General features: G+C 45.3%; 1 protein-coding gene across 1 annotated transcript in view; it reads right to left on the reverse strand.

The window, feature by feature from the left end:
• Positions 1 to 19,296, reverse strand: part of lrrc51 (leucine rich repeat containing 51) — a 34,546-nt gene that overhangs the window by 9,108 nt on the left and 6,142 nt on the right. The window contains exons 2-4 of the mRNA XM_041198574.1: positions 17,464 to 17,546; positions 12,007 to 12,212; positions 6,769 to 6,917 (exon numbers count right to left, since the gene is read on the reverse strand). Of these exons, the coding sequence (XP_041054508.1) occupies positions 6,769 to 6,917; positions 12,007 to 12,212; positions 17,464 to 17,546 (438 nt within the window). The remainder of the gene's footprint in view (positions 1 to 6,768; positions 6,918 to 12,006; positions 12,213 to 17,463; positions 17,547 to 19,296) is intronic.

Genomic DNA, 19,296 nt, shown 5'->3' on the forward strand with positions numbered 1-19,296 from the left:
AGTCTCAGACCCACTCTTCTCCCTTTCAAACTGGATGTAAAATTCAATCATATTGTGCTCGCTGCTACCTAGGGGTGCCTTTACTCTGAGGTCATTAATCCTGTCACGTTATGCAATAGCTGGGCACATAGAAAAACTCAAGGTAATTGGGAAGAGTCAGCATGGTTTTGAGAAGGGGAAATTGTGTTTAACCAATTTATTGGAGCTCTTTGAAGGAATAACATTAGCTGTGGATAAAGGGGACCCTGTAGATGTACTGTACTTGGATTTCCAGAAGGCATTTGATAAGTTGCCACATCAAAGGTTACAGTGAAAAATGGCGTAGTGGGTAACATATTAGCATGGATAGAAGATTGTCTGTGAACTCCTCATCCAGGCTACTGCCAATCTGATTTTACCAGTTTATATGTGGATAAAATTAACCATGATTATTTATTTATATTTATTTGTTCGTGGGATGTGAACGTCGCTGGCTAGGGTAGTATTTATTGCCCATCCTGAATTACCCTTGAGAAGGTGATGGTGAGCTGCCTTCTTGAAATGCTGTCATCCATGTGGTGTAGGTACACCCACAGAGTTGTTAGGAAGGCAGTTCCAGGATTTTGACCCAGCGACAGTGAAGGAACAGTGATATATTTCTAAGTCAGGATGGTGAGTGGCTTGGAGGGGAACTTCCATGGGATGTTCCCATGTGTCTGCTGTCCTTGTCCTGCTAGATGGTAGTGGTCAAAGGTTCGGGAGGTGAGTTCCTGCAGTGCATCTTATAAATGGTACACATTGCTGCCACTGTGCATTGGTGGTGGAGAGAGTGAATGTTTGTGGATGGGGTGCCAATCAAGCAGGCTGCTTTGTCCTGAATGGTGTCAAGCTTCTTGAGTGCTGTCAGAGCTGCACTCATCCAGGCAAGTGGTGAGTATTCCATCAAACTCCTAACTTGTGCCTTGTAGACAGTGGACAGGTTTTAGGGAGTCAGGGAGTGAGTTACTTGCTGCAGCATTCCAAGCCTCTGACCTGCTCTTATAGCCACAGTATTTATATAGCTAGTCCAGTTCAGTTTCTGGTCAATGGTAACCCCCCAGGTTGTAGATTGTGGGGGATTCAGCAATGGTAATGCCATTGAATGTTAAAGGGTGATGGTTAGATTCTTTCTTGGAGATGATCATTGACTGGCACTTGTGTGGTACAAATGTTACTTGCCACTTGTCAACCCAAGCCTGGATATTGTCCAGGCCTTGCTGCATTTGGTCATGGACTGTCTTCAGTGTCTGAGGAGTCGCGAATGGTGCTGAACATTGTGCAATCATCAGCGAACATCCCCACTTCTGATCTTATGATGGAGGGAAGGTCATTGATGAAGCAGCTGAAGATGGTTGGGCCTAGGACACTACCCTGTGGAACTCCTGCAGTGATGTCCTGGAACTGCCGCCCCTCTATCACAAGCACCCAATATTTCTTCAATATTAAATCTGATCCCGCTGCTCTTTCAAGCAGTGCATACAAGATCATACTTTTGAATGAAGAAAATATTCTCATTTCCCCCTCTGATTCTTTTGCCAATTACCATAAATCTGTGTCCTCTGGTTACTGGCCCTCATGCCAGTGGAAACAATTTGTCTTTATTTTTCCCTCATGATTTTGAACACGTCTATTAAATCTGGCCTCTCCAATCCCTCTGCATAACTGAAGTTCTTTATCCCTTGTATCCATCTGATAAATCTCCCCTGCATCCTCTCCAAAGCCTTGACATCTTTAGTAAAGTGTTGTGCACAGAATTGGATGCAATACTCCAGCTGGGGGCTAACCAGTAATTTATGTACATTCAGCTAATATCCTTGCTTTAGTACTCCATTCCTCTATCAATAAAATCAAAAATCCCATAAATGGTTGAAGAAGATGAACAAGGAACTGGGAAAAAGGAAATTGGATAGGAGGACAGAGTAAATTGCTGTGATTTTGAATGCACTGCCTGCAAGGGTGGTGAAGCAGATTCAACAGTAACTTTCAAAAGGGAATTGGATAATATTCTGGCCTGAAGACAGGAAGGAAAAAAAAACCGAAATGTGGCTACTTTATAAAATTATCTTTATTTTAAAAATGGACAAGGCTTTACCCTGACTAGCCATGACTCATACCAGAGGAATTTCTAACTTTCAGAAGCCAGTAGGGACCTTGTTACTTTAGAGAGGTGTTAATGGTCTCCGACTGCTGACATTCAAATTCCAAAGAAATGCAACATCCCCATTGCATTTCTAAGGCAGAGATTCAGCCAACATAAACAGTATGTCTGCAAAGGACAAAAGAGACTCTGATTCCTCTATTAAACACCTCAAGATTCCAGACCTGGGAAAATACATCTTTTGTCTAACACCCAGGAGAGGTGGTAGGAGGTATGTAACATGACCTCCCCAAACCTGCCAGAACCTGTCATATTACCATGTGGAACCAAACCCAGGCAGTCTACCATTTTAATATAAAGGCAAAATACTGCAGATGCTGGAAATCTAAAACAAAAACAAAAAATGCTGGAAAGACTCAGCAGTTCTGATAGCATTTGTGGGGAGAAATACAGAGTTAACGTTTCGAGTCTGTATGACTCTTCAGAGCTAAAGGGAAGTAGAAGTCTACCATTTTATCATCTAACAGGTAGCAGCAGAAAGAGCTCTGCCTGGCCCTCATCTACACTGTGAACTACTGGAACAGCGGAACTTCCCTATATGTGCCTTCAAGACTAATTCATCTCTACGTGCCTTCTGCCATCGTGGAAATCCTTGCTTCTGGGAAGCCAGATCACCATGCAAGTTTCAGCCTGCTAACCTCTGAAGGAATATGCCACTGGACTTTTGATTCTGGACTCTGGACTCACTCTTATTGTTATCATGGTCTTGCCCTGTATCATTTTCTTTCCCTTATCCCTCATTTATTGTATGAGTGCAAAAATGGGCGGACGTTGCAAAATCCCTTTCCTGTGTTTTGTGCATGTGCAAAATAAACCAACCCTCTTATTTTACCCTATCTCGAGTTTGCTGTGGGGCTAATAATAGAGGATTGGATCACTCCAAAACTGAAGGGTTGGGGAAAACACACCACCACTTACAAAGGGGGGAAATCAGAAATCAAAAACACTTTCTGTTTACAGACGGGTAGTGAGAGGAGAAATCAAGACTGTTCCAATTAATCCCCCTCTGGAGCTCAAGTCCAGGATAACTCAATTTGAATTTGGCCAATGTCCAAAATTTTAAAACAAGACTGAATTGGATACTGAAAGAAACCGATTGGAAGCCAAAGAGGTAAAATTTGGTGGCTGGAACTAATTTTAAGACAAGTAACTTCCCACAGAAAATTCCTTGTCCTAACACTAAGAAAATGGCAACATATATTTGATGCCCAAATAATGTTTGTTCAGCAAGAGAATTTAAGTGCAGAAAGTTTGGAGACCCTTAGCACAGATCAAGTGAAAGTTGTAGCTAGAGAAATACAGTTCAAATTGCCCAGCAAAACAAACAAAAATAACTAATCCTGGCATTGGTGGAACATCTGGATCTTATGTTACCAGTACAGCGGTCGGGTGAAAGCTCAATCATGACTCTGAATCCCCTCCCCAACCAATTTTGAGCTGGAAAAGCTTAAATTGGAGTAGAATTTAGGAGAGGGAAAGAGAGGGAAGAGAGAGCAAGGGAACAAAAAAAGGAAAGAGAAATCCAGCTCCGAAAATTGGAAATGGAGCTAGCAGCTCACAGGAAAGAGAGAGCAGACAACTCACCGCTGCAAGGGAAAATCTCTCTCTTCCTGACAGCATCCCCTAATCACCCTAATCCAGAACCACTCTGAGGCTCTCAATTATGAAATTCCTTCCCAAATTTGGAGAGAGTGATGTGGAGTCATTTTTTTTTACCACCTTTGAGAAAATATCAAGACAGCTAAAATGGCCCTCGGAGATCTGGACATTTTTAATTCAAGGGCAGCTGTCAGGGAGAGCCCAAGAGGTCTGTTCCGTGCAGCCTTCTGAGGTGTCCCTAAATTACGAGCTGTCCAAGGCTGCCATCCTAAGTGCCTACGAATTAGTCCCAGAGGCATACCGCCAGCAATTCCGGAACGCTCATAACAACGCTCGGTTGAAACAAATCACATTTGACCGATAGATAAGATCTCTAAAAATCCCACACACCTATGAGGGGTTGCGTGAGCTAGTACTGCAGGAGGAATTCAAAAATTGCCTATCCTCCAACCTGCGAATACTCCTAGTGGAGCAGAGAATCCTCACAGCCAGGGGTGCGGCAGTCACAGCAGACAGCTATGATCTCACCTATAGGTTGGAAACTCAGGGAGATCCTTTCCAAACTACACCCATGAGCATTGGAAAGATGAGCATGGCGATCTAGATAGGAAAGGGCCTCCACTCAGAAAAGAAAACACAAAAGAGGGTGCAAGAAGCCCCCCTACAGCCTGAAAGGAGAATTCCTGGAGGCTGTTCTCATTGCAACAAAATAGGCCATTCCAGACCTGAATGCTGGAGGTTGCTAGGCAAGCCATTTGGCCTGGTAGGGCTGCACATGAGTAGTCCCTCAAAGAATGTCTCAATGGGTAGTGCAGGCAGAGCCGCTCACGACAGGAACTTACCCTTAAGAGGGCATGGCATTCTGTGTCCCTGAGCCAGACAAACTCCCAGAGCGTTTCCAGAGTTTTGTCCATTCAGGAACAATGTCCCCCCTACCCATCCCAAAATGTAAGCAAGTCTGTGGTACTGCTCCGGGACACGGGGGCCACTCAATCCTTCATATTGGACGGAAACTCAAACCTAACCCCAAGTCCTCCCTGAAGGTCAAAGCGCTGATCAGTGGAGTGGGAGGAGTAGCAGGAATCGATTTCCTCCTTGGGAATGATTTGATGACAGCCAGGTGCAAGCCAGTCAAAGAAAAGAGGCCAAGACCAAGTAGCTGAAGTCTGCAGAAGGGCAGAAAGCTGGAGAAGATCCAGAGACCCAAAAGTGGTTGGGGGGGGGGGGGGGGGGGGGGGGGTAGCACCCATAGGCCTTGAGTCAGAGCTGCTTGAATGTAGCTAGCCAATGTCAGGGCAGTAAAGTTAAACGAGGTCCAGAAATGGCCCCTAGAATCTGAAATAACTAACGGGCACAGTTTCAAAATAAGGGTCTCCTATTTAAGACAGAGATGAGGAGGAATTTCTTCTCTCAGAGGGTTGTTAGTATTTGGAATTCTCTTCCCCAGAGAGCAGTGGACCCTGGGTTATTGAATATATTCAAGGCTGAGTTGGACAGATTTTTGAAAGACATGGGAATCAAGGGTTATGGGGGCAGGAACGTGGTGTTAAAGCCACATCAGATCAACCATGATCTTATTGAATCGTGGAGCAAACTTGAGGGGCCAAATGGCCTACACCTGCTCCTATTTCTTATGTTTTTATATGTTCTTATGCTTAGAACCATAGAAGTCTACAGTACAGAGAAAGGCCCTTCGGCCCATTGAGTCTGCACCGGTCAAACAAGTACCTAACTATTCTAATCCCTTTTTCCAGCACTAGGCCCATAGCCTTGTATGCCTTGGCATCGCAAGTGCACATCCAAATACTTCTTAAAAGTTACGAGGGGTTCTGCCTCTACCACCCTTTCAGGCAGTGAGTTCCAGATTCCCACCACCCTCTGGGTGAAAAAATCCTTCCTCACATCCCCTGTAAACCTCCTGCCCCTTACCTTAAATCTATGCCCTCTGGTTATTGATCCCTCCACCAAGGGGAAAAGTCCCTTCCTGTCTACCCTATCTATGCCCCTCATAATTTTATACACCTCAATCATGTCCTCCCCTCAATCTCCTCTGCTCCAGGGAAAATAACCTCAGTCTATCCAATCTCCCCTCATAACTAAAACTCTCCAGCCTTTGTGGGATCTTGCTGTGTCCAAATTAGCTGCTGTGTTTCCTCCATTACAATAATGACAGCATTTCAAAAAAGTGTTTCATTGGCTATAAAGTGTTTTGGGATATCTGGAGGAAGTGAAAGGTGCCATATAAATGCAAGTTCCTTATTTTTGGATCAAAGCTCTGCATTCCACTGATGCAAGAATCATTTCTGGCATCTTCTGAACCAGATCTGGTGTACAGTAGTTTTGCATTTATTGCACCAGACTAGCAACCAGAGTGAGTGTGACATTAAATGCCACCAGGGCAAAATGCAAAAAACTCAATAAATCTGGTGATGGGTGGGCCGTCACCAGATAAAAAGATGATGCATTGCCAGATTGTTATAATAACTCGTGTCCCTCAGGGAAGGGAACCTGCCGTCCTTACACAGTCTGAGCCTGTGTGCGACTGCAGTCCCACATCAATGGCCCTCAGAGAAACTAGGGGTGGACAACAGATACAGCCTGCACCCTATAACTCAAATCCCGACTGAGTGTGGGTGCTTGTGTTGAGGAAAGTGGTAGCCAATCCCTCAAGGTAAAACAGGTGAAGGTAAAGAGACCAGCTGTGATCCATACCGAGTTACCAGGGTCTGGTTGAGGTCCATTTACACATCAGCCTCGGTACCACCTACCTTGAAGTATGGAGGGGCAGGGCCAGGACACGACAAGGGTTTGACTGTGATACGCATCCTTTGGTCAAATAGCTGGTCGATCACCCAGCATGGCAAATTTTGACAGGTAGACAGGTAGGATTATACCCCAGTGAGTAGTGAGTGCCTGTCAGAAGAGGATATATTTTGACTTGATGCCCCGTTGCTGTACAGGCCAGAGGACACAGAGAGTCCCAGCCCGGGTACCTGTATCCTTTGATCTGCTCCAAAGGGTTGCCATGCAACGTCAGGCTCCGCAGGTGGACCAGCGAGGCCAACTTGTCCACCTCAGACAGCTCGCCAATCTGGTTACCATGGAGATTGAGGATTTGCAGCGTAGTGCACTGGACCAGGACCTGTAGAAAGATTAAACAGTTGACAGACAGTCATTGGATAAAATCCCGAAGCCAAAGTGACAGCAGTATCATTTACATTTAAACATTACAAGTTCATTTGATGCATTTGTTCTTACTCCCTAAAAGCAGTTGCCAGCCATGCCTCTGAGTCAGAATGTTGCGGGTTCAAGTCACATTTCAGAGACTTGAGCCCATAATCCCATACACTCGCATTACTGAGGGAGTGCTGCACTGTTGGTGTTGCTGTCTTTTAAACGAGACATTAAGCAAGGGTGTAAAAGGTAGCACTATTGAAAGAAAAGTAGGGCATTCTTCCCCAGTTCTCAGACGAATAGTTATCCATTACCCAACAAGGCTACAATGGATTATCAGTTATTATCACATTGCTATTTGTGGGAGCTTACTGTGCACAAATTCTGTCCTGTTTCCCGCATTTCAATGGTGACTGCATGATATAGGGAGGTGAAAGGTACTATAGAAAGAGATAATTTAAGTTATATTGGTATTTGTGGGTATTTAGGAATGAGTTTTAAGTCTGATTTGTATTTCTGTACTTGTGGGTTAAGAAAGGGTCAAGTTGAGTTTTAGTTTCATTTTAAAAGGTGCCTGCATTTTTAATGAGAGTTTTACAACTCTAAGCTAAGTAAAGCAAACAAGAGAAAAAAAATCTAGGCTGTTGCCTTGCAGGGGTTCGGAGAGACAGGTCCCTCCCACAGACACACACCAGAAACTATAAACAGCAGTTTGAGTTCAGTTGGTTTTGAAAGTAGCTGCCAGGAGAGACTTTTTTTTAATTGTTCATGGAATGTGGATGTTGCTGGCTGGGCCATCATATATTGCTCATCCCTAATTGCCCTTGAGAACAAAGTAGCTTGCTAGGCCATTTCAGAGGGCATTTAAGAGTCAATCACATTACTGTGGGTCTGGAGTCACATGTAGGCAGACCAGGCAAGGATGGCAGATTTCCTTTCCTAAAGGACATTAGAGAACCAGATGGGTTTTTACGACAATCGACAATGGTTTCATGGTCATCATTAGACTTTTAATTCCAAATTTTTTTATTGAAGTCAAATTCCACCATCTGCTGTAGTGGGATTCAAACCTGGGTCTCCTGAGCATTACCATGGGTACCTGGAGTACTTGTCCATTGACAGTACCACTATGCCACTGCCTCCCACAAACTGGAGCAAACTGAAGCAAAGGGGACAGATAACCAGTCCCAAGCTAAAGAAAAGACCCCAAAATCCAGGGGAGTGGAACAGGAGAAAGTCCCAAGCAGACCTTCTAATCAAAGAGCGGAACCTGGAAAAGGTCCTGTTAAGTGAAGTTAATAGTGAGGGGCAGAGAAAAAGCCTCTAAGGTTCAGAATTAAAGAGACAAAAGCTGTAGAAAGCAGATTTAAAGTAAAAACATCTTGCAAGAGGCCAGAAGGTCCAATTAGATGGCTGATGGTCTGTAACTCTTTGCTATGAGCATGTGAAACAGTGGTACTGCTGATGGCTGAGTCAGTGAGAGAAAGTACATGGAAGACAGCTTGAATGCATATGGTGACTCAGGGAAGAGGAACACCGGAAGGAGAGTTTGAAACCCTGGAGGTGAACTCTTGTGGAAGGCATCTGAGCGAAAGTGTCAGTTTGGGAGAAGATTCCAAGATGAGGACTTGGAGAGTGGAGATTGGAAACCCTCATGTGAAAGACAGAGTGCAGTGAGACCAGTTGGCTCATGGTGTAACAAGCGTCTGAGGGGAGTTGAGGAGAGATCCATAGTATCTGGTTGAGGAGGCATCCGTCCCTTGGTTTCAGAATATGGTGTGTCTGATCACAGGTCGCCTATTGGTTTACATGGACTGTGAACGTTAGAGTATAAGATAGCTTTTGTAACTTGTGTTATCCTTACAAATCTGTAAAGGTATAGTTGCAGGTGACGGAGTATTGTAACACAGTTCATCTTATCTTGTTTAATAAATGTTTTATTCTTTTGTTAAAAGTTCAGTAGCCACTCTCCATCTATCCAAACAAATAAATAAAAGTTAGGATCTATCAAGCTGAGTTCCATCCTGGGATCAGGCTTGACCAGTGGTGACCTCAGCTGGGGATCATAACAAAATTAAAGGTTTTTGTCGAATTTGTTTTCTCATTAATTTTGGGCTGAATGTGAGGAATATCAATGCGGTAGAAAGGGAACTTTTCCATTCAGGCTCCTACTGTCAGCATTCCCAAGCATCTGTTTTTCTACTACTTTTTTGACTGTTCGTAAACACCATTCAAACCAGAGGTTAGAGGTTTGGAAACAAACCTAGGTACTGTTAGTTAGAAAGTGAACTCTCTCTACATTGTCCCATCAAACACTCCCAGGACAGGCACAACACAGGGTTAGACACAAAGTAAAGCTCCCTCTGTACTGTCCCATCAAACGCTACCAGGACAAGAAAAACATGGGGTCAGATACAGAGTAAAACTCCCTCTACACTGTCCCTGTCAAACACTCCCAGAACAGGTACAGCACGGGGTTAGAATAGGAGTAAAGCTCCCTCTACACTGTCACCATCAAACACTCCCAGGGCAGGTATAGCACAAGCCAATATTACAGGATCTATATCTGCTGGCTGAAGAGTGGACTGAGACAAACACTCTCATTTCATGTAGAACAAACCCCACCTCCCCAAAAGCCAGAAGGGCCTGGTCTAGATTTCAACTCAAGCAAATGTTAGACCCAAACCATGACCCACTCCCTGCAGCTGGTACACCGGTTTACACTGTGAATAGTACATTCTGAACACAGTAATCTCTCAAAACTGCAGCAATAATCAGGGGTGGCGGGAGTGAGTGGGGGGCGTGAGGGAGTTGCTGATATGTGGGAAATAAACCTACAGACAGTTAGGAGTTTATCTTTCCCAGAAGGGAGAAGAGTAGAATTTTTTATTAAGACAGTGAGTTGTTGTGATCTGGAATGTGCTACCTGAAAGGGCGGTGGAAGCTGATTCAATAGTAACTTTGAAAAGGGAATTGGATAAATACTTGAACAGGAATTAAATTGGAGGCCAGTGGGAAAAGAGCAGGAGTGTGGGAATAATTGGATAGCTCTTTCAGGGAGCTGGCACAGGCACAATGGACTGAATGGCCTCCTATGCAGTATGATTTTATACTGTGGGAGCACTGCATCGTTAGAAATGCCATAGACTAGTGCACGAGCTATTTAGATTAACTAATCAAGCCAATCTGAAAATGGCAAAAACTCAAACTGGATTTCTGTAGCAGAGTTTTAGGATGCAAATCAGAAGAAGTGATGTAAGTGTATAAATGGACTGTTTATAGGCACCACCTTGAATACTGTGCACCAATCAGGTCACCCAATCATTGGAATGATATTGTCTTGAATTTGAGTCAGAGTCAGTCGAGAGAGAGAGTATTGCATTTATCTTCTTCAGTTCTCTGTCCGAGGGCAGATCCTTGATAAACGTTAGCCAAGCCACAAATAAACTGCCGAGATCGTTTACTACTGGCAGGGCGAGGAGGCAGACCCCTAGCCTGCCTCAGCAGGAATGGGGATCAATTGCAATGTTGTTCTCGTTACTCTGATCCATATGCTAGCCATCTAGCCAACTGAGCTAACCAGACCCCCACTGCATTTACATAGTGTCTTTAATTTTGTGCAACATGTCAAGGCACTTCACTGGAGTGTTATCAGGTGGAAAATTGACACCAAGTCGCCAAGGGGAGGTAACTTAAAAATGAGTGAGCCATGGCCACCAGTGGTGGATGATTAAAATTTGGGATGGACAAGAGGGTAGAATTGGAGTAACGCAGAGATCTCAGAGTTGTAGAACTGGTTACAACAACAGCTTTTTCATTTTTTCACTTTAACATAATAAAAATTCCTAAAGCACATTACAGGAGGGTTATAATGCAAAGAAAAAACCACATAGACAACAGAAAAAGAGGTGACCAAAAGTCTGGTCAGAGAGGCAGGGTTTAAATGTTTTAAAGGAGGAAGGCGAAGTTGAGAGGTATAGGAAGGGGATTCCAGAGCTTGAGGCTCAGGCAGCTGAAGGTACAGCTGCCAATGGTGAAGTGATTAAAATTAAGGATGTTCAAGAGGCTAGAATCAGATGAGTGAAGAGATGCCTTGAAATGCCGTAGCATACAAGGCTACAGGCCAAGTGCTGGAGAATGGGGTTAGAGCAGATAGGGGCTTGATGACCAGCGCGGACACGATGGGTCAAAGAGCCTCTTTCCGAGGTGTAAAACTCTATGACACTATCTGAGAGGGTTGGGGGAAATAACAGAGTTCGGGAGGGGGCAAGGCCAAGGAGGGATTTGAAAACAAGGATGAGAATTTTTAAATCAAGGCGTTGCTGGACCAAGTGCCAATGTAGATGAGTGAGCAGAGGGGGTGAATGGAATTTGGTGCTATAAGGACATGAGCAGCAGAATTTTGAATGACCTCAAATTTACCGTGTAGAATATTGGAATAGTCAAGTCTGGAGGTAAATGAGGGTTCCAGCAACTGATGAGATGAAGTAGAGATGAAGTCGGGCAATGTTACAGAGGATGGAAGTAGGCAGACTTAGTGATGGCACAAATACATATTTGGAAGCACATTTCAGGGTGAAATGGGACACAGAGAAAAGCAAACAGACTGGCTTAATCTTAGACTGTTGCCAGGGAGAGGGACAGAGTTAGTAGTGGTCACTAAAGACAGTGGCTTCAATCTTCTCAATATTTAATTGGAGGAAATTTCTGCTCATCCATTAAGAGATGTCAGATAAGCAGTCTGATAATTTAGTGACAGTGGAAGAGTCAAGAGAGATGCTGGTCTGGTAGAGCTGGGTGTATATGGAGATTGATATAAATGAGAAATAGGAGGGGGCCAAGGCTAGAGCCTTGGGGGTTAGCAGAGGTAACGATACTGCAGCAGGAAAAGAAGTCATTGCAAGTGATACGCTGGCTATGATTAGATAGATAAGATGAAATCAGATGAGTATGAAGTTTGTCTCCTTGATCACTATTGAAATAATGACTAGTGAGGAGAGGAAAGTAGATAGATTTCACTGTGACAAAAGACAGCCCAGTAGCAACCCGGAACCTACAGGGTCAATGTTGGGAAGGCGGTTGAAGGAGAGGTCAATCCAGAACAAGCGGTGAGGTTCCACAAACAATGCGTTAATCAGTTGGTTCAGTTCGCTCAAGTCAGACAGCCGGTTGTGGCTCAGACGCAAGGAACAGCTCTTCAGCTTCTTGTCCTCTGTGTACTCATTTGGTCGGAGGCCAGTGCGAGGCGTCAGTTTAACACAGTCTGGATAATGGAGAGAAACAGTTAAAAAGAAGTCTAACTGCCCATATGCCAGAATACACTGGAGACTAGCTAGTTACCAATTTGCATATCATTTTGCAGCACAGATTGAAGTGATGAAGCCCAATAAATGCGTGTTCCCCCGCTTTCTCCATAGCTTTATGTTAATTCCAAACTACTCCCCTGCCCCGCCACCCCCATAGTCCTGTATCAATCCCAAACTAATTCCACTGCCCTGCTCTCTCCCCACCAAACCCCAGTAAACTAGATGGGGTGGCACTGGGTGTTAAGCAAGACCCTCGTGAGCAGGAGGAGATGCCACTGGAAGGGCAGCTGTGAATAGTGCCTGTTGGAGGATGGAGGATAGACACAGCCCTGCTGAGCTGGGCATATTGCAGGGTGTCAGGGGTCACAGGAAAGGAGCCTCTATCTAGACCAGCAACCACATCTTAACATTCCCTGAGGTAATACACCATCATGGGTTCAGAATGGAGGAAACCATGCAGCTTATGTCACCATAACTCAAGTCTTTGTGCACATGAGCTCCTCCATTGAGTGGCCAGCCCCTTGTAGAGCTATATGTGGCAGCACTTGGAGTACATGCAGTAAATGTGTACTGACGTTCACAAAATGCATTCCATGTTCTGTAGCCTTGACCCGTCAGTGGTGCTGATGGCACAGGGATGTCTTCAGGGGATGCCAGTTGCACCTCTGCTGGTGGCCCCTTTCAGCCATCCAAAGCACCAGCCAAGGGGTGAGGCAGTCACTGAGGAGGATGAGGGTGCCACCTCTCATGGGGCACTGCCATCATCATCAGCCTTCTCAGCCCTTCTGACAGTGGGAGCATCTGTGCAGTGACGGAGGTGCAGCAGCCTCTGGAAGAGATGACCCCATGGACACCCCCACAAAAAGGACGCCCCGACATGCATCTCAGTCTCAAGTGGGCAGTCTGCCTCCACTTCCTCTGAGGCCACAAAGGGAGCACTGAGTGTAGAAGTGGTTTAGTGCAGAGGCCACCACTAGCGACAGAACACTGAGTGGGTCAGTGGGGTGTCTTCTACCTGTAACTGTGCAGTGCTTGTCTTTATGGGCAACATGTAAATATTGACACATGAAGCCAACCATGTAAACATCCTTTTATTAATGGTAGGACAAAAGAGGGATGAAGCGGTGAAGGAGAGAAAGGTTCCCTGAATGGTGATGGTGAAACATCTGGGTAGATGTACTTCCTTCATCGGCGGTAAGAGTTTGCATGTTCCAGGCTGCATCTTGAATGAAGTGTTAGCACAGACAATGCAGAGTGAGTTCCAGGCTACCTGTTCCTCCTGGGTTCACTTGAATCATGCCTGAATCAGATGATCCCTAATGTTGATGGCATCCTGATGAGATCGAACCTTATGCTGGACCCGGTCACCTCCCTGCACAGCTGGCGCACCTCGGTGTTCTGCATCCTCACCCTCCACCTCTTCCTCCAGTGAGTCTTGTCCTTCCAGGGCCTCACTGACCTCAAGTGACACATCTCTCTGGAGGGCCATGTTATGGGAAGCGCAGTTGTCCACCACGATGGGTGAGATCCTTGCATGAATGCACTGCAGGGCACCACCCGAACAGTCCAGGCATCAGAGCCGCATCTTTCAAAGCCCAATGACCTGCTCAATGGTAGTTCTACTGAGAAAATGGCTTCAGTTGTATTGCCTCCATGTCTCTTGCAATGGGGTGAGTAGCCATCTCTTCAAGGGATATTCCTTGTCCTGTGGAATCCCTCTGCAGAGTTTGGGTATTGGAGTGAAGAGCTGCAGCAGACTGGACTGGCTGAGGATTAAGGAATCAGGGTAGCTGCCAGGAAGGTACACTCATGAAGGAAGCTCCTGTGTGGTCACAGATCAGATGAATGCTGTGAGTGGAATCCCTTCCTGTTGATGAATCTCACTGAGAGATTTGATGACATCGTGGGTGCAATTGATGGTGCCCTGCAACTGGAGGTGAAACCCACTGACCTCTGTGCCTGCAAGACCCTGTCTGCCTAGAATTGTATGTACTGTCCAGGTCTCAGAAACAGGACATCAATGTTTTTCAGATGCCAAATTCTGTAGCCGATCCTTGGAAGGAGCCAGAAACAAAGATGTTCAAGACCACAGTGATTTCAATGGTTACTGGCAGAGCATGGTGGTGAGCATTGCTAGGTCTCTGGTGACGAGGACACAGGTCTCTGCCCATTTCCTCGGAGAGTCCCAGTCTGTAGCAACACTTGTTTGCAGCCACCTCAAGGTAGCTCCTTCTTTGACAGCAGATCCTAGGCTGAGGGTATGGCCTCTATGTCTATTGTAATATGCCTTTAAGGGATTGCAGCATGATATCACTAGAAGGGAAGTGTGTCATGTAATCCAGTTTCAGTTTCACTTTTGCCCGTGAGCAGAATGCAGCGCGTATATCTATTCTCATGTGCCCAGTCTTAACACATGAACCCAGATTTATGGATGACTGGTGCCTTTACGTCATTACAAAAACACAGCAATGTCCTTCCAGCCTCTGGTCCCTCTCCTCTGCCCTCCTGCTGCCTGGGACTCTGCCCTTCCAATGGAGGATCCCACTCCCCATTGCCACTGGACAAAATCTGAGACTTGTGCTCCCATTGCCAGCTACTGCCTTCTTTGTGCTCAGGCACCACCACCCCCCCCCCCCCCAACCTCCCATTGTGCTTGGCAGCCCTGTCCCCTCCCCTTCCAGACTCAATGTCAGGAGAGTGACAACCCCCTGCGTGGCCTGAGCACAGACGGCATTTGTTTTTATTCTTTCTATCCTGGGGAAGAAAACCAGAATGAAGGTGTAAAGATTCTGGGTGAAGACCTGAGTAGTTTCAAGTACCTGGGGTCAATGGTGGCAGAAGATGGAAGCACGGGAATGGAAATTGAGCCATGGATTAGCCCTGGTAGAATTGTTAGAAATGTAGTGGATTCTTATGTGATAGGAAAGTATCACTAAAACTGAAAGGAAGAATCTACAAGACAGTTGAAAGACTAGCCTTGTTATATGGTGCAGAAACTTGACAACATCAAGAGATGGATAATGATTGGATACTAATGAGATGTGGATGCTGAGATTAATGTGTGGAGTAATGAGAAAGAATAAAAAGAAAATCAGGAACCAGCGCATCAGGGAGTCAGTGAAGATTATGGGAGCATCAAAGAAAGTAGCTGAGAAGAGATTGAAATGGTATGGTCATCTGTTTCTTGACTGCTGAAGTCTATCTGGTATATATATATATACCCACAGTGCTGTTGGGAGGGATTTTGGCCCCCAGTGACAGTGAAGGAACAGCAGTATAGTCCAAGTCAGGATGGTGTGTGGTTTGGAGGGGAACTTGCAGGTGGTGATGTTCCCTTGAGTCTGCTTGCCTTGTCCTTCTAGGCGATAGAGGTTGGAAGATGCTGTTGACGGAGCCTTGGCTGACGCAATGGCACCTGTCCCTCTACTGTGCCAATCACCCTTTAGGAGGGCCCACCTAATTCCCTGGGGCAGCTATGACTGGCTCCATGTCCGCCTCCATTCATCTTGTTGCCCCAGACAACGTGTGCAGCCCATGTACCTCCATCAAAATCAGAACATGCCCCTTAAAGAGCTCTCATTGAGTTCCTTAACAATCTTATTTACATGGTTAATGGATCAGGTGGGATCTCAAGGTTGCCATTCCCCCAGACTGGTGAAACCTGCTGGCACTGGGAATGGCGTTGGGATACCAACAAATTCATGGGGGACAGAAATGGGGAGGAAAGAACAAAGGGAAAGGTCTGTGATAGGGTGGATGGCAGGAGACATTACATGACAAAATAGATGATGGTACAAGGCAAAAGGGGATGAGGGCAATGGGAAATGAAGATGGGCTAGAAGAGGTGTAAATGGGAGTGCCTGGGCCTCTGGATTACCCGTGCAGTAACATTACAAGTACACCACCATCTACCCCTGAGCCTCACTGGAACAGTGCAGGAGGCCGAGGTCAGAGTGGAGAGAAGCAGAAAGTTAACGTTACAGGTGACTGGAAGCTCAGGGTCACACTTGGGGACTGAACAGTGTTACACAAAGTAGTCACCCAATCTGTGTTTTGGCTCCCTGATGTAGAGCAGACTGCATCGTAAGCAGCGAATACAGTATAATAAATTCAAAGAACAAATAATTCATCATTTCACTTCTTGCTTGAACTTTTTATTTAGTATAACAGAAGTTTCTGTTCATAGAGAAAACCTTTTAATGGTGCACTTCAGAAATTCCTTCCCTTCTGTGCCTACAACACAACCATTGCCCCACTCAATATTAGGTTAGTTCACATCTCATGTTATCGATACTCAATTCTTCCACCTCTCAGTAATTTCTTTGCAAATACTTTATCATCTTCCCTCTATTTGGTGTCTTCTAAAATGCAATAAATAGTGCGATGGTTCCACTATTGTTTCTTAACTTCAATTAAATGGATTCTTTGATCCCCTCAAGGATTTCTGTTTTCACACAATTATTTTCCTCAAATCTAAACTGCTGCCCCTCTTCCTCTTTTTCCTTCACTTCTTCAGCTCTCTGCCTGAAAGCAGGTCCGACTCATCAGGCCACAATCTCCACCACTTTCCTGGGTAGTGCAAGGAGGCAGATCCCGAATCCACCCCAGCCAGAATGAGGATTGAACCCCATGCTGTTAGCACCAATCCCCAAGGAATCCAAGTTGCTAAGATAACATACACTGTTGCATGCATGTTGCAGCCTGGAGCTATGGCTGACCAGGAATCTTTCCTGTTCTTACCGCCTGCCATTGGCACGTGGGAAGGATTTGCAGGTTGATACTCAACCTGTTTGGCTGCATTATAAATGCACCTTGCTTGGCCATGAAGTCCTGGGTGGGACTTGAACCTGGAGTTTCTAGCTCAGGGACAGGGGTGCTATCTGCTGCGGAACAAAACCTCCTTCCTTTTCTTTCCTGAACACTTCGTACCCTAGGATATTAAGCATTAATCATGTGCCTATTTGAGCTAGGTCTCAATTATTGTCACTATGTCAATCCCATGTGGTTATTTGTGCCTGCAACTCATGGACCTCGCTAACACATTTTGTGCATTTATACACAGGCACTCCAAATATAACTCAGGGTCACAGACAATATGAAGATGTCTATCTAATCCTCTATTATTTCTAATGAGCAAAATGAGCAGAGGGGCTATTGAAAATGTGGAGATGTTGTGCTTTTGTGAAGATTTATAGATAGACACATCACCAGATAAAGTTTCCAGCTTTCTGAAGGAATAATCCACAACTGGACCATACAAGATGGAATCGAACTCTTTTGCTTTAATGGACCTGTGGAAATAAGGTACAAAGAAATTACTGGCTATAGTACAAATTAAGGGGTAAGAGGGAACAGGGGAGGGGAAAGGGAGATCATTTTATTTAAATAGGCAGGGCAGATAGATATAACCCCTACACCTTACTCAATCATCATGGTATTATCCATCTTTTGGCTGATGGGACGAGCTAAATTGCTCTTGGAGAGACCCAACATGGGCTCAATGGGCTGGATAGCTTTCTTCTGTGCTGGACCATTTTACAATGCTTAAAAGTAGCACGTCTACCCACCATAACATCCAGTGAGCAATAGTCCCATGAGCTAATCTGGGTACAATGCATGCTTGTAACCCCCTTTTTGGAGTCAACAGGCTGAATTGGAAAGGAATTGGCTTCTGTTGTTGAATAAAGTCTGTCTACGACAACTTATATTACCCTCATATCCAACAGGAATTTCAGAGATGGCAGAGTGGTAACATCATTGAGCTAGTAATACAGCAACCCCAGGCTAATGCTCTGGGAACAAGGGTTCAGATCCCACCAGGGGCATCTGATGGAATTTAAATTCAATTATTGAATCAGTAACGGTAATGATGACAACTATCATCAACGGTTGTAATTTTTTTTTTTATTTACTAATGGTTCCCTAATGTCCTTTAGGGAAGGAAATCTGCTGTCCTTATCTGGTCTGGCCTATATGTGACTCCAGACCCACAGCAATGGGGTTGACTCTCAAGGTCAACAAATGCTGGCCTTGCCAGTGACACCCTCAAGCCGTGAAAGAATAAAGAAAAAAAGAAGAGGAATCAGGAAGAGATCATTAGGCCCATTGTGCCTGTACTGGCTCACACCCTGTAAATGTTTCCCCTTCAGGTATTTATTCAATTCCTTTTTGAAAATTACTGTTGAATCTGCTTCCACCAGCCTTCAGGCAGTGCATTCCAGATCACAATTTACTGTGTAAACAAAAAGCCAAGTCCGCCCTCTGAATCACAGAATTACAGAGTGCAGAAGAGGCCCTTCGGCCCATCGAGTGTGCACCGACACATGAGAAACACCTGACCTACCTACCTAATCCTATTTACCAGCACTTGGCCCATAGCCTTGAATGTTATGACGTGCCAAGTGCTCATCCAGGTACTTTTTAAAGGATGTGACGCAACCCACCTCCACCACCCTCCCAGGCAGCGCATTCCAGATCATCACCACCCTCTGAGTAAAAAAGTTTTTCCTCACATCCCCCCCAAACCTCCTGCCCTTCACCTTGAACTTGTGTCCCCTTGTGACTGACCCTTCAACTAAGGGGAACAGCTGCTCCCTATCCACCCTGTCCATGCCCCTCATAATCTTGTACACCTCAATCAGGTCACCCCTCAGTCTTCTCTGCTCCAATGAAAACAACCCAAGTCTATCCAACCTCTCCTCATAACTTAAATGTTTCATCCCAGGCAACATCCTGGTGAATCTCCTCTGCACCCCGTCCAGTGCAATCACATCCTTCCTATAATGTGGCGACCAGAACTGCACACAGTACTCCAGCTGTGGCCTCACCAAGGTTCTATACAACTCCAACATGATCTCCCTACTTTTGTAACCTATGCCTCGATTGATAAGGCAAGTGTCCCATCTGCCTTTTTCACCACCCCATTAACATGCCCCTCCACCTTCAGAGATCTATGGACACACGTGCCAAGGTCCCTTTGTTCCTCCGAACTTCCTAGTGCCATGCTGTTCATTGAATACTTGTCAAATTACTCCTTCCAAA

The sequence above is a fragment of the Carcharodon carcharias genome, chromosome 11 (genome assembly GCF_017639515.1).
Source record: "Carcharodon carcharias isolate sCarCar2 chromosome 11, sCarCar2.pri, whole genome shotgun sequence".
NCBI lineage: Eukaryota > Metazoa > Chordata > Chondrichthyes > Lamniformes > Lamnidae > Carcharodon > Carcharodon carcharias.